The sequence below is a fragment of the Camelus bactrianus genome, chromosome 25 (assembly GCF_048773025.1).
Source record: "Camelus bactrianus isolate YW-2024 breed Bactrian camel chromosome 25, ASM4877302v1, whole genome shotgun sequence".
Lineage (NCBI taxonomy): Eukaryota > Metazoa > Chordata > Mammalia > Artiodactyla > Camelidae > Camelus > Camelus bactrianus.
Genome location: NC_133563.1, coordinates 8233173 through 8247558, shown reverse-complemented (window position 1 = coordinate 8247558; position 14386 = coordinate 8233173). Strand labels below are relative to the sequence as shown.

The 14386-nt window shown below is 36.9% G+C and overlaps 1 protein-coding gene across 6 annotated transcripts in view; it reads right to left on the bottom strand.

The window, feature by feature from the left end:
- Positions 1-14386, bottom strand: part of VPS13B (vacuolar protein sorting 13 homolog B) — a 627348-nt gene that overhangs the window by 82260 nt on the left and 530702 nt on the right. For all 6 annotated transcript variants that reach the window (XM_074352634.1, XM_074352630.1, XM_074352633.1 and 3 more), the window contains 3 exons: positions 10855-11051; positions 6196-6377; positions 4600-4949 (listed from right to left, as the gene is read on the bottom strand). In XM_074352634.1, coding sequence (XP_074208735.1) covers positions 4600-4949; positions 6196-6377; positions 10855-11051 — 729 coding nt within the window. The remainder of the gene's footprint in view (positions 1-4599; positions 4950-6195; positions 6378-10854; positions 11052-14386) is intronic.

Sequence of the window (14386 nt, the reverse complement as noted above, 5' to 3'; positions counted from 1 at the left end):
CCTCAGAGTCAGTGTAAGCTGAGATGTAGTTTTCAAGAGAAATAACATTAGCTGAAAAGCAGTTGTTGGTGTCTGTTTCAGCTAATAATCAATCAGCCAATGTCTTCCATTAATCTAGCAAGACTCAGCAAATTAGTAACATGTTCCTGTGTTGATACCTCCTTCTCAGCGATATCTCTACAGGTTGCTATTATATCAAAACACTGGCCAAGTGATAGAGCATTTCTGGGATTACTCTTTTATCACTTTGGATAGGTTATGGCTTAAAAAACAATAAATGTACCTCTGGTAAAGGAAAACAATAGCTAAATAAACGATTAACTTGAGAATGCAACAAAAATATCTCAATTAGCCAATGACTTTGCAGACAATGGGAGCTCATATGTAACTGATGCTTCTCCAGTTGGCCTCTATTTCCTGGCTGTGGATCTAAACACTGTCACAATGCCATGCTCCATCATTTGTCATTTTACTGAGGGGAGGGAGAGTAAAAAGGGGATACATCACTCACGAGCATAGAGATTTCAGTGATCATGTGGCCTGAAGCCAAGGAGTCTATGGATGAACGTATTTGGAATCCAGCCTGGACCAAGACCTGACCTAGAACCTCACCAAGAACAGTTACCTAATCATCCAGAAGGCCCCCAAAGTGGGCGGGCAGAGCTCTCTAAGTGCAGTTGGTGAGGAGGCCCTGGAATATCTCATCCTTCCAGATACCCCCGAGGACTCCTGAGCGTTCGACCTGTCATCCGTCTATTCTCACCAAACCTCTCTATTCTCATGGGGCGGAACCTTGCTCGACAGCCACGCTCATCATAGATAAAAGAGTCTCTAGCTAAGTGAGACTGAAGCAGTTAGGACCAACAATTACCTGTTGTCTACCATACTGCTCTTTGCTGTGGCTTTTAATCATGACCTATGATTTCAAAACTGGACTGCCTGCAGGTTTCAGGCACCCTGCCTGATCCGACCCCCGCCGCATCTTGAACCACTCTCCATCTGCCCACTAGACCCCAGCTCCGCCAGCCCCTTCAGCTCCTCCAGTACCACAATGGCCCCCTTTCAGTTCATCCAACACATGAAAGTCCTTCCTGCCTCCGAGCCTTTCTTTTGCTTGGACCTCTTTTCTTCCTTGCTTGGCTAACTTCTTTCTACTCAGCTTTCAGGTTCCTGTTTCCAGGTCATGCCCTCCTGAGATCCTCCTGGACCAATTTTGACCCCCCTATTTTATGCTCATACAACACTGTATTTCACCTTCACAGCACTGATCCCTTCAGGGACTGAGTAATTATTTGCATGATTATGGTTCACTGTTGTCTCCATCATTAGACTCCACACTGCATAAGGGCAGGAACAAGATCTGCTACTTACAACTTTATCTCCTGTGCTCAGAATAATGCCTGGCGCATAAGTACTCTATAAACACTCACAAAACAAACACATGAGTAAATCTAATTTTTAAAATTATAAAACTAATATATGCTCCCAGTAGAAGGATTAGAAAGTGCAAACAGTATGAATTTTAAAAAAAAGTTTCTAATTTTATTTTAAGAGATATTGCTGTTAACATTTTGGTGAATTTTTTCCAGCAATTTTTCACTTCTGAGTGTCCCAGCTGCTCCCTACCCAGTCCTATCTTAGATATCTTATATATTTAAAGGTTTAGAAACCTTTAATCAAACTGGAGTCACAGTGTATAATTAGTTTTGATGAGATTTTTCCACTTAGTATTGTATAATTAACATAAACTGCTCTCCTTGTAAACATTTTTTTCTCCTTTAGGTCCAAGAGTACAACCATGAAGAAAGGGATAAGATTCCAAATTCCCACTCAGACAGACATCCTGAGATTGAAATTCAGTTTTCATAATGAATTGGGATCAATCTGCTGGTAACACAGAGGTTAAGTTACCAGATGGGGCTTGAGTGAAAAAAAAAATGATATTACTTTCCTCATCTCTAAAAACTGACCTTTAATAAATGATGAGGGTTTTAGGAAAAAATGTAAATGAAAGAGCACAAGGGGGTTGTTTACATTTTTCTAAAGAATCCTCAGAATCCTCAGGGAACCGTTTCTCTACAGCTCCTTCATCTGTAGAGTTCATTATGACTTTAACAAGTTTAAGCATTTCTTAGAATGTTTAAATTCTAGTATATCATAAAAATTCATACACATTTTGTATGACATCATACAAGCTAAACCTCAGAATGCTCACTCAGATTTGTAATTAAAAGATGGCTTAACTATATTTAAGATTTGTGCTGCAGTGTTACACAGGCATTTGCAAGTAAAGAGAGGTATCATTTTGGTGTAAGGTAAGACACATGAATATAACTTTGATTTTTAAGTAAAAATCTTGAAATGCTATTTTGTCTAAATGTGGGAATGTGACATAGAAATATAAAGCAAACTGCAAGTGGCACTTTGGGTCCTTAATCTGGTTTCGCAAAACATTAATCATTTACGAAAGAGGGAAAAAACCTACAGCCAGAGAAATCGGACACTGATGAAGGCTTCTGTTAATCTTGAACTCATGACCTAAAGGTGAAAGGCCAAATTGTTTCATGCTTCAACTGTCTGGTCCATCCACACTGGATATAAATGACTTGTCTTGGATCTGAATATCCGATAAAAAGTATGTGGAGAACTCAAATAACTTATCCTGCTTATTAACTTCACTTTCTCATTGGGAGTAATTATACTCCATGTGAGCATCAGAACACAATAAAATCCAAGCTTGGGAAACTAATCTCTCCCTCTAAAGGGGATAAACCACATTCAGAACATCTTAGAAACAATGAACTTAATAACCCCTCCATAAGCCCATTTCAATGTCAAATGTCCTATAATTTCAAAGTAGTGTGTTTTGGTATTTATTTTAGAATACACAGGGTTAGATGCCTACCACATTAAAACTTGGTGGCAAGTACCCTTGACATGGGAGGAAACAAGAAAATTACAGCAACAATTACAGAAGTATATCCTCTTGTGGCTCACGTTAACATTGCCAAATCCCTGTATAAATCAGAACCAACTATTCATAGAATGTACCTGTCAGCAATATGCTACGTGACATATGGCTCTACTTAATCAAATATACAATTCCATTTAAAAAAAAAACTCAGAGTATTCCTTCAAGGCACTCTGTTAGCCAGTCACTCACACTCTGATGTGGTTTAAAACATTTAAATATTTATGCACCGTATTTTATTTATATGTATAGCTGTGTCTAAGAGAAGATTTTTACCCTGGGAGGAAACATATTTCTGAGGGCCATTTTGCAGTAGTTGCTACACATGAGTCCCCTTATACTGGCTCTGATACCAGAACAAAAATATCCTGGGTTTAAATGCTCTATCAATGAGTCTTTTATATTTTCTAGGTTTGTTTTTTATTAAATGCATTGTTCAAAATATGACAAAAAACAGAAATTGGAGCCATGGAGGTTTTTTTCACATCGCTATTCGAACCAGCTGCAAAGATTTAGATCACACTAGCTCTTATTTTACGCATGTCCTCTGCAACAAGAAAACCATGGAATGCCCTTAAAAAAGAATTTTAAAATATAAAACAGATGTGTTATCTTCTTTCCCTTTGCTATTGTAGTGCCATGTTAGGTAATTAATTCCTTAGTCTTGTATAGGTCTTCATGCATATAAAGAAAAGAGTTTATTCCCATAAAAATTCTTAAGTTAGGGAACTCAAGACCCTCCCCCTCTCCACTGCCCCATCCCCCCATGAGGTCAGAGCAGAATGAAGGACCGTTTCACTTGGGGAGTTGGTCCACACAAATGCATGTAACATACAAAATGTGGGGAAATGTCTCAGCTTAAATAGCAACACAAACTATGTGGAAACACAATACTGAAAATCGTAAGGGAAGCAGAAGTGATTTGTTATTAAGTCACTGAGCATATCACTATCCAAACATTTCGTGAAATTATTTTCATACTAGTGGATGCGGGCATTTCCCCACTTTAAATACGCCATTCAAAACAGACTTTCCATCTCTTTTCTGAGGTGGCTGATTTCTGCCAAGAGATAAAAGTAAAACAATTACCAATCCAGAGACTTTAGTTAAAAAATCTGTTATCCAGTGCTTTTTTAGTGACTCAAAATGGCAGAATGATAATGGGGGAAAGACTGAGACTATACTGTGTTCACACATTTCCTCTCACTGCCTTTTCTCTTTGAAATGCTTATCTCTCAGAAAGGCTCACACAGGCTCTTCATTTCTGCAGTGGATGCTTAGACAATTTGATACATAGCTAAGTTGAAGCTTTGGCAAACTAAAGCCATAAGACTTGGAAAAAGTTTCTGGGAATATGTAACTTTCCACACAGATGTGGTACATTAGTCACAAAAATGTGGGCATGATCTCTGGTGCATGTGTAGAGAACCCACATTCTCCAAAGGTTTTAAAAATAACATGCATCACTTTGCCAAAACAGAGAAGGCCCAAACACTATGGTGCCCATCAGATTCTTCATTCTCTCGCACTTTTGTTTACGCGTAACTTATTATTAGAAGTGATAACATAGAGTGCCTAGTAAAAGATCACCCACAGACAAACTGTAAACTGTTCTAGAATGTGCATACCTGTTGCCAAGCTTGTACTGCAGTGTTTAGAGAATGAACCACATGTTGCCCAAAGTTTACAAATATAGAGTCAACCATGATGGCGGAGTCAACCAGCTTTTCTACAGCATTGCTGGAAACTGCAATCTGTCCAAAGACGCTGAAGGGTTTTACCACGCTTTGCATAGTAACATTTCTGCACTCTAGAAGTTTACAGTCTGTTTGAGCTGAGAACTGGATCTCCTGACAGACAGAATTATTGTTCCATTGTCGAAGATACATGTGTGGTTCTCTGAAGGAAATAATCATGTATTCCAGTTCAGATGGCACATTTTTATCAGAAATAAATGGCTGGAGGTATTGTGGTGGAGCTGTGGAGAGAATGAACAAGAAAAACAGCAATTGAGATGAGCTGATACTTTATGGATATAAAGAGATGAATTAATTTAAATTATTCCCTTCTTCATAACTGATTTTAATATTTGCTGTTACATAAATTCAAGCATTCTCCTGAAGATAATACAGTATTTTAATACCATTTGATATCTGCAGACAAAACTTTGTGCAATAAAGAGGTCTCTTAAATATATATATATACTTTCCAAAGGTTACATTCCTAGATAAAAATTTGATCACAAAAGACAACAAATAAAATGAAGAGGAGGTAAATATCAAAGGAGAGTTTTATGGAAGTGCTCTGTATCTACTAACCAAATCTCAAAACCAAAAACATGACCCAAAGAGAGTTAGAAAATGCAGGTTAAACTCCATTTTTGCTGAAAAGGCAAGATGCTTAATAGCAGCTGTGTTTAGTTTTAATCTGATTTTTTTTTCTTTTTCCATTACATGGAGGTTGAAAACCTAAAACCAGAATCTAAATGTATTAACTAGAGAAGGTTTGGTACTGACTTTTAGTAATAATTATTCATGTAAAATGAACAAATTTATAAAAGGCCACTTCTGGTGTGTGGAAACATTTTAATTTTCTACCTTACAAACTTGGAAAAGTGCTGGTCCTTTACATTATTTGAGAATTTGCCCATCTTTGGTAGGAGGTATTTGTGCTTCTGAAATAAGGTAATATCAAGTACTTTTGGAAACTATTTGCCATTAATGTAGTGGCTCAGTATAGAACAAAAACAGATGTATTTCTGTCAAAAAGATCACAATTAGAGTAATAGAAAAACTGGCGATTTTTGTATTTTCCTTGAAAATTCATTAGGAAGCATGCAAAATCATGGCAATTCAATATAACTGGTAACTTATGTAATAGGTCCATAAGATGGAGTTCAAGATTTCAACTGTTATATGAAATCAACTTCAGGAGATCTTTGCAAGTGCTCACTGTTGGCAGAAAGGAATGTTGCTTCTAAATATTTCCACCACCGTGTGGGTGGCAATCAGCACAGAAGGAGCTTTGGTTGGTGGTGGGGGAGATGGGGAGTGATTGGCAATCACATTCTGAAACATCACTAATACTGTGGTGCACAGAATGGAAACCTCTCCAGGCCTTTTTACTTCCTGACAATAAATTGGGTAAAAATTAACAAATTGTGTCTTAACAACACTCAGGACAAAATAACAAGTTTTAAGTAAATGTTACTCTGCTAAGAGTACCTGTGCCTAGCTGATCAAGGTGATGACAAAGATGGAACTCCAGGTGAGCAAACTGGAAAGAAATGCAAAGAGATGGGACAAACCACGGTGTAAAACAGGAGTCAACTCGGGTACAGGCAGCCAGGGCTGTTGGAGTTACAAGCTGGTCACAAGTGCTTTGGGAACCAGATTCACTTGCAGAGCTGTGGGAGATAAGTAATAAAAGAAGTTCAATAACCTAAATTTTCCAATATCATATAAATGTCTCTCTATAAGAGTTTTTAAAGCTAGGTCCCATAATCTAGTTGCCTCGCCTCAATGCCAGTAGAAGCATGAGCGCTGACGGGGAGGGACCAAGTACATCCCGGTAACTGTGGATCACTGATCAGATGCTGCCTTAATCCCCATCATAGTCTTTGGTCCTTGTCCTTCCAAGTCTGATCTACAGCTATGGTCACCTGGCTCCCTAATCCATGAAGAGCCTAGAGAAGAAACACTGTGGTTTATAATATCCTAGTGAGAACTATGACAGGAAAAAGTGAAGAAATAAATCCTTGGTTTTCAAAGAACTCAGTCTAATTGGGGATTTAAAATATGTAGACATTTGCAAACATTAGAAAACAGAACAACCATCCAGGAATAGGAGAGTCAGAAGTGCTGCCAGGATGGCAACTGAGGAGGAGTTCAGAACGGCACGGGGTGAACTGTGTGCGGTTCTCAGAGAGTTAATCTTCAGCGGAGTTTTGAAAGAAGCTGGGAAAAGGCTGGTGAAAATGAAAGCTAGGTTTACTGAACGTTTAACTTCAAGGGGTTTAGAGTTATGTGGTGGTATTTATTGCAATGTTAGAAACACTCCATTGTATTGAAAGAAAACACAACTCTGGGTCACTACGTTACTGATGAAATGCTCTGTGTGAGAACGTATCTAACTATATTCTTAAAATTTCTATAAATGGGCATACTAATCCAAAAAGCCTTCTAGGAATTTATCTTTAGAGTTACAAATAAAGGTCTCATTGGCAAGGTAAAATTAAAACTTGTATTTATTCAGAAATTCCAAAATGTATTAGCTGTACATGTGTTTTACAAATCTGAATTCCTTCCCTTATACTACCTTTAAGAAGTGCTTAAAAATACTGGTATAGTGTTAGTCAAAATATTATTAAAAATCCAGGTGAGAGTTCTTTGAGATCAGTTTTAAAACAGCGAGTACGCAATGAGGTGTTTATCTGAAGAATTTTTCTTGCCATCTGTAATTTTTCACACTTTTGAGATTTTCCAAGATTTACTTTTTTCTCTCTTGAGAGTAGCAAATACTATAACATATTGAAAAAGGTTGCTAAAACATCACAAATATGCCACAAACTTCATTTATAACAAATTGATTCATTATTCACTTTTCCTAAATTAAACACACAAAGCAATGGTTAAAAAGGGATTTTTAGGTAGTCCCCTGGCTTGTCTTTTGGTTCAGCCAGTGGGAGGTGCCCACAGGGGACTGGAGGTGGGTAGAGAGTTGGTGGGGGAATGTATTCCCCTGGTTCCTTCTTAGCTACATCTCGCACATTGCTGCATCCTTCCATCAAAAACAGCTACAACCTGCTCTTAGTTAGTTTTGGTAACGGCTCAATCACCTGGTTCTTCAGGACTAAGAACAGGATGGCTCCCCGGGGCTTCTAGTGTCAGGCTCCTGTACTATCCCTTAACCTTGCCACCACTTCTGTAAATAATCTACATTAAACTCTCCTCAGCCTCCCAAGCTGAGTGTGCCATCTGTTTCCTGTCAGGACCTAGATAAAAGGGGTTTATTTAGGCTTCAGCAATGGGCAATGGAGATGGGCAAATACACACATGATGAGATTAAAAACAAATAGCTGAAATGGATATCCTGATCAGAGAGTAAATGTTGTATCTCTAGCTTCAGTCCAGTGCAAAACAAACAGGAGAAGTTTTCTAAAGGTCAATAATATTGTGGAAACTAAGCTCGAAGTTACTCTACTTCCAATGCTACCTTGAAAAATACAATCATTACCAATCATTCATTTTCATGTGATCAAGCAAAACATTAGTTAAAGATAGTGGAAAATAATTATTACAAATACACGGGGATTAAATGAAAGATGTCTGCATGGGATAAATGGACCAGAGTTTAAGAGACTTAAGTCTTTTGTCTCTAGTCCTTTGTACCAAAGGCTACCTGCCACTCCCCAGACTGGTTAGCTCCTGTCCATTCCTTAAGGCCTCAGCTTAGGAATCAGTTTCTCAAGGCCAAACAGCTAGCCAGGACTTAAACCAGGCCTGCTAACTTGAAATTCTCTATTAAATCGTGCTTCTATTTACATATACACAGTGATGCTATTACCACGAAGAACCTTACACTGTTGCACTTTTTGCCAAGTGTGGGCAAGATTTTTTTTTTTTTTTTTTTTTTTTAAAGATTAAGCTTCATGGAACTTATTTTTAGGAGCTTTCTTCCAGTAGTGTACAATGGTCTAATGTATATCCTTCTCAAACCATAAATATTATTTAAGATAAGATAATCTCTAATCATAAAAGTGTCAGGTTTTTGTCCAGTTTTAGACTTCTCATAACAGAATACAGCAATTTCATTTCTACATGAAGTGCTGACATATTATCAAAGCACTGGTGTTTCTTTCAAGAAATAAGATGAAATTTATTGTCCCCTTTGAAAAATGTCTTAATAGTGTTATATTATGTTGATTTTCAAACCTCATTTCACTAATACCAATTTCTATCTGAAAAATGCTTAATGTCAAACAATTTAAAGCCAATTCCGAAATATTAGGCAAGTTGAAAAATCCCAGGTGAGGACAAAAGATCTGTGATTACAATGCCAAAAGCTTGGTGAAAAACTGCCTAAATTTGATTGTCTGCATAAATTTCCATTCCCTAAAGGTTCCACATTTCTGCAGTGCTAAGCTTACCACAAAGTGATTTTTATGAATGTTTCAGATTCAGAGGAATTAACCTTGTCTAAAATGCTTCTTTCAATGATGAAAATGCATTCTTTCATAATTAGAATCAAGAAATGTTTTCTAACTTGATACAAATAATTAAACTCAGGCTTTAAAAAGTCAATTTCATTCTCCACAGCTTTGTTTTATGAGATTTCCTAGGTAACTGATGCTTAGAAGAGGCAGTCTTTCTGTCCATCTGCTAACTCCTCACACGATGGGTGTTCTCTTCATTGCTGTGTTTCATTTGGGTAAAAACAAGATCCCACTGCTCTAATACATTTTCACCATTTTTACATTACTAGGTAATATACTAGGAAGGTAATAATTTTTAAAGAGCCCAAATGACCTAGAAATAGGATATATAAAACATATTATTATTAAGCATATAAAGTAATCAATGAAAAAGACTGTGGATGCAGAGTAAAACGTGAACAGAGGTTGTCTCACTGTGACACGATTATGGGTGGTATTGTGTTCTTTATTTTGCAAATGGTCTTCAATGAATATATATTATTACTAATTAAATAAAGCATTCACAGCTATCTATAAAATAGGAATCAGAATACAAAAATGGTATGCTGTGATTATAACCTTGTAAAGGCATACAGTTAATGGACAAAAATAAAGGTTAACAGAGAAGAGAAAACAGCTCATTTGTAGGGTGTTGGAATGGTGGATTTTTTTTTCTCTTAGTGTCAAAATGTTCTTCGGGGGGAAAATGGAGGGATTATAGAAAGGGAGCAAGATAATGCTAAAGCAAACTCACCAGGAGAATTGGAAGATAGGACATTGAACATGGTGGACAGAAAGATCAGCAAATGCCCACAATACGCACAGCACAGGACCCAAGAAACCGTTCACTGATGGTGATTTGGTTTCTTTTTCTTGTCATTTATGGGAGCATGAACAGAAAGATGTGAAAGAGATATGGAGCTGAAGAATAAACTGCTGAAGCCATTTTCCTCTACTCTAAGTGAGTGGATGTATTAAGCAGGCAAATATTGGAAATGGGGACAATCTGGCCCTGTTTTGCTACTAACCAGATATTTGGTAGGAGGTGTGGAACACGAAGTTCTGGGGACATGATTCAGAGTACCTGGCTCTAGAGAGAAATCATGGTCAAGTAGACTCTAGAGCTGGGTAGAACTCCGGCTATCTGAAATCCTTTGAGTATAAGTTATTTTTGTTACCCAAGTTTTCCTAACGTCTGGAGCTTTGTCTTTTTAAAAAGTTTTTTTTTTTTTTTAAAAAAACCACGTAGGAAGGAAATATCTCCAAAATTTATCTTTTTAAAAGGAGACAATTCAATTTACTTAACCTTTCTTTTAATGCCCCAGGGTTAACATTACCCATACTGATGACTGTGTCATTAAGAGTCTATTGAAGTGTATATGGCTCTTTTCCTCTACATTTTTTTTTGGTTCAGGATAACTGAATTTTTTTGTGGTTTGTTTTGGCTCTTTTGTATATATATATTTAAGGAACAGGTACTGAGAGCTCACAGTAAAACACAGAAATTTTAGTATACAGACTTTGAAGCATCAGTTTCTGTCTTGTTTCCTGGTTCTTATCTGTAGTTCAGCCAGATGCAGCTGCGAGACAGGGGAGACACAGCTAAGTGAGGGGTCACTGGATGAGATGACTTGACGATTGTTTCCTAGTAAATACCACTATTTCATTTTCTCTTTGTTCACTGAGTTACCTTTGGTCATCAGCTCCATTTTGGCTGCTGTTCAAGACAATTCTCCAAAGGTCCGAGGACACCAGTTTCTTCTGGTCATACACAAGATTGACATCTGGCAACTGCAGTTCACAAACTTTGCTTTCAGACAGGCTAAATTCTCGATATGCAACAAAAACCTTCTGGAGTTCATCCCAGTATTCCAAACTACAGGGAATCTGTAGTAAAAGAAAGAAGATTTTAGGAGCTGCAAACAGAAACTATGCTTCTGTATTTGTTGACATGCAAATTGAATCTTCATAAAAGTTATAACATTAATGAGACTTTTTAAAAGAGAATACAGTTGTAAAGGACAGTAGTTTAGGGTTTCTTCTCATAGTTATAGTCATCCTGTTTACCTACTTTATTTTAAAAGAACCATTCAAGAATAATATGTGAAAATAGCCAAGTTTTTGAAAAGAAATTTTTTAAATAAGAGAAAAAATGGGAAAAAAAATTCTACCAGGTATGAAGTGTTTTATAAAGTTAAAGTAATTAAAAGATAAGGTTGAAGTAGTTAACATAAAAATAGATAGAAGAAAAAAAATTATAAAATACAAGTAGATACACTGTAGCATGTAATAGAGGTACCATTTCAGATAAGCAGGGGAAGGATGGGAAATGAGGTTGCAGAACTGGTTAGCCATTTGGCAAAACCTAAGTGGGTCCCTACATCATTCTTACATGAAAGTAAATTCCAAAAGAATCAAAATGTTAAAAACTGAAAGCATAAGAGAAAAAAAATCAGTTAATATTTTTATCATAATAGGGTAGCCTTTTTTATGTATGGCATGAAACCCATGGATGGGAAAAATCCCACACATCATAAAATCAAATTTAAAAAAAAAGCAAACTAGGATAAAACAAGTAATATTCGATGATGGATCTAGGAATACTTTTGAAAGCAGAGCGCTTTTAGAAATCAGTGAGAAAATGTTAAGTAAGCATACAGAAAAATAAGCAAAGGTTGTCGTTGGAACCCCTGAATGATCTTCCATGTTCTTGCCAGGTGTGCAGAAGATGCAAGGCCCTGAAAGCTACTACTTGGGGCCACGTCTCAGGTTGTGTTTGCAGAGAGCAACCTTGAGCGATAAGGTCAAGCCTCTTTCCCGGACAAAGAGCAGACTTGCTCTAAAAGTTAAGGTGAATTTGACAAGCTCTATGTTCCCTGCAGTGCCACTGATCTCCTGCATGCAGAGCATCCCCCTGGGGCCCTTCTGCGTCGCCCATGGGATTTGGGAGCAAGAGGAACCAATGCGATCGTTATGCACATAGCACTTGCTGTGCTACAAGCAATGATGTTCTTTGTTTCTGACCCAAAAGTCTCATCTTCTGTCAGCATCCATAAACATTACTAGGCTAATTTATTAGTATGCATAAGGTAAAATCCCAGATTCTGATAGCAATTAGTTCACAGAAGGAAAGATATAACCAGCCAGTATACATGTAAAGATACTCAACTTCATTAATACTTACAGAAATTCAAGTTGAAGCAATAATGCAATATTTTTATTTATTAATCTGGCAGTTTTAAAAAACTAACAGTTCCAATTTCTGTACACATGTGGGGAAAAGCATTTCTATTTAATATTTTTGGAGAGAAATTTGGCAACATCTATTAAATGCTTGGAAGAATACATCTATGAAATTGCTTTACAGATCTTCCAATGCAAGAGTGTGTGTGTTGCATGTGTGTGTATTTACTTCAGTACTACATATATTGGTAAGAAATTGGAAACAACTCAAATATACATCAGTAGGGGTTTAGTTAAATATAACACGTAGATTTACAGAATTAATTACTGTACAACCATCAAAATGAATAAGGAATAGCTACACATACTAACACAAAAGACACCCAAGATGTATTATTAAACTAAAAAAATTAAGCTTCAAAATAGAATATATGGGTTAATTCCATTTGTCTTAAAAGAAAAAAAAGACTGGGGTCAGCTGTGTCTCCTCTTTCGGAAGCATTTCCTAACTATCATTACCCTCGGAGTTGATCCCTGCCTCCCTCGTGTCACTTTCATATCTAACACACTCCTCTATCATAGGAGTCATGACACTTCGCAATTCCTTATTTACATGTACATCTTCTTTAGTTGACTCTGTGATTCTTGGGGCAAAAATGGCACATTATTTTAAAAAATATTAGCATCTAACACAGTTTTGGGGACACAATAGGATATTAATGAAAGCTTCCTGAATGAACAGAGTTCTCCTTAACCTTTCCTTCCTAAATAAGTGATTCTCAGTCTTTCAATGGAAATACTATTTCTTGAAATTCTCCCTCTCCTTGCTTTCCATGACATATTTTTTCCTAACTTTCCCCTCTCTGGGTCTTTGTTCCTATATTATCTCCCAGCCTGAAATACCTGTAGACTCCCTAGTTTCTCAATGTCTGATGTTTAAATCTTCCCCATCTATCAAGGTCCAAATGAAATACCACATTTATTTGAGCCTTTTAACCTCCCAGATGGAGACATGCTTTCCCTTTTCTGAACTCCAATAGTTTTTAAAAATGGGAATCTGTTTCATAGCTCTTATCACTATACAACTCATGTTACAGTTATTTCTATACATGACATCTTCCCCGGTAGACACATTCTTTGAGAGAATGATTTCCATTTGGCTAAGCTTTGGATTTCCACAGCACCTGGCCAAGTGTACATAGTGAATGTTCAAAAAATAAAAAGTCGCTGAATGAAGGAATGAATAATTCATGAGTGAATGAACGAATATACACATCCTGGGTGATTCAGTCTATCTCTGGCACATTAAAAATTCTCCACAAAGAAGTATAGAAGTTTAAAACATAAACTTTGGCTTCCTGATGGCATTCAATTCCTAGCTCCATTAGTTATGAGCTCCTGGGCACATTAGTTTCCCTAACATCAGTACCAATATATCTCTAAAAAGGGGATAGTAGCAGAACTCTCTCACAAATTGTCATGAGGAATAAATGAGGTACAGCATCCCATTTAATACTACACAGCAAAAGCTTAAGAAATGTTAGCTACTAATTAGTCATCCTTCTTATGCTCAAAGAACACTTCTGACGCTTGGGTGTCGTTAAAAGAATCATGTAGGTTGTGAACAAGAGTCTTGCTTGTTGGATTTCCTAACCATGGGTTGGACTTGTGGGAAGAAAATAATAAACCTTGAATCTGGATGTTCAAGAACACTGTAATCATAGTTCAATATGATTTTCTGCTGCGTATCTATTAAAATATGTCCCTGTATGTTGGCTATTACTTGAGACATAAATATCTCCTTGCTTAACTCCTCTCTAGACTGCCAGTAAGTCAGCCCTTCAGCTTAGGAAGGTCATAAGCAGAAATGGATAAGATGTGGGAAGTGTAGTGAAACATATGAGAATCTCATGGAAGAGTGAAAATGAGTTTAGAAAAAGCATATTTAATATACCTATTGATTTTTATTAACAATAAGTTAACTGAATGTAAAGATCAACATCATCTTCTTGGTAGAGAGGTCACACAGCAAATAGGGT